Genomic DNA, 277 nt, shown 5'->3' on the forward strand with positions numbered 1-277 from the left:
TGCTGCTGCTGCTGCTGCTGCTGCTGCTGCTGCTTCTGTTGCTGCTGTTGCTTCTGCTGCTGCTTCTGTTCCTGCTGCTGCTGCTGCTGCTGCTGCTGCTGTTGCTGCTGTTTTTCTCTTGCTGTCTCTTCGGCTCTTCTTCGTCGCTGAAGGGCCGCCTCCAGGCTGCTCAGACTTTGTATCAGCAGCAGCAGCAGCAGCAGCAGCAGAATCAGCAGCAGCAGCAGCAGCAGCAGCAGGAGCAGCAGCAGCAGCAGCAGCAGGAGCAGCAGCAGCA

At 59.6% G+C, this 277-nt stretch overlaps 1 protein-coding gene across 1 annotated transcript in view; it reads right to left on the reverse strand.

Annotated features, from left to right (window-relative positions):
* EMH_0032720 (uncharacterized protein) overlaps positions 1–277 on the reverse strand; it is a gene marked incomplete at both ends in the record, with an annotated part of 2,703 nt that overhangs the window by 1,186 nt on the left and 1,240 nt on the right. Inside the window, one exon of the mRNA XM_013494665.1 lies at positions 1–146. Coding sequence (XP_013350119.1) covers positions 1–146 — 146 coding nt within the window. The remainder of the gene's footprint in view (positions 147–277) is intronic.

This window comes from Eimeria mitis, genomic scaffold (assembly GCF_000499745.2).
Source record: "Eimeria mitis Houghton genomic scaffold, Emh_scaff1242, whole genome shotgun sequence".
In the NCBI taxonomy this organism is placed as follows: domain Eukaryota; phylum Apicomplexa; class Conoidasida; order Eucoccidiorida; family Eimeriidae; genus Eimeria; species Eimeria mitis.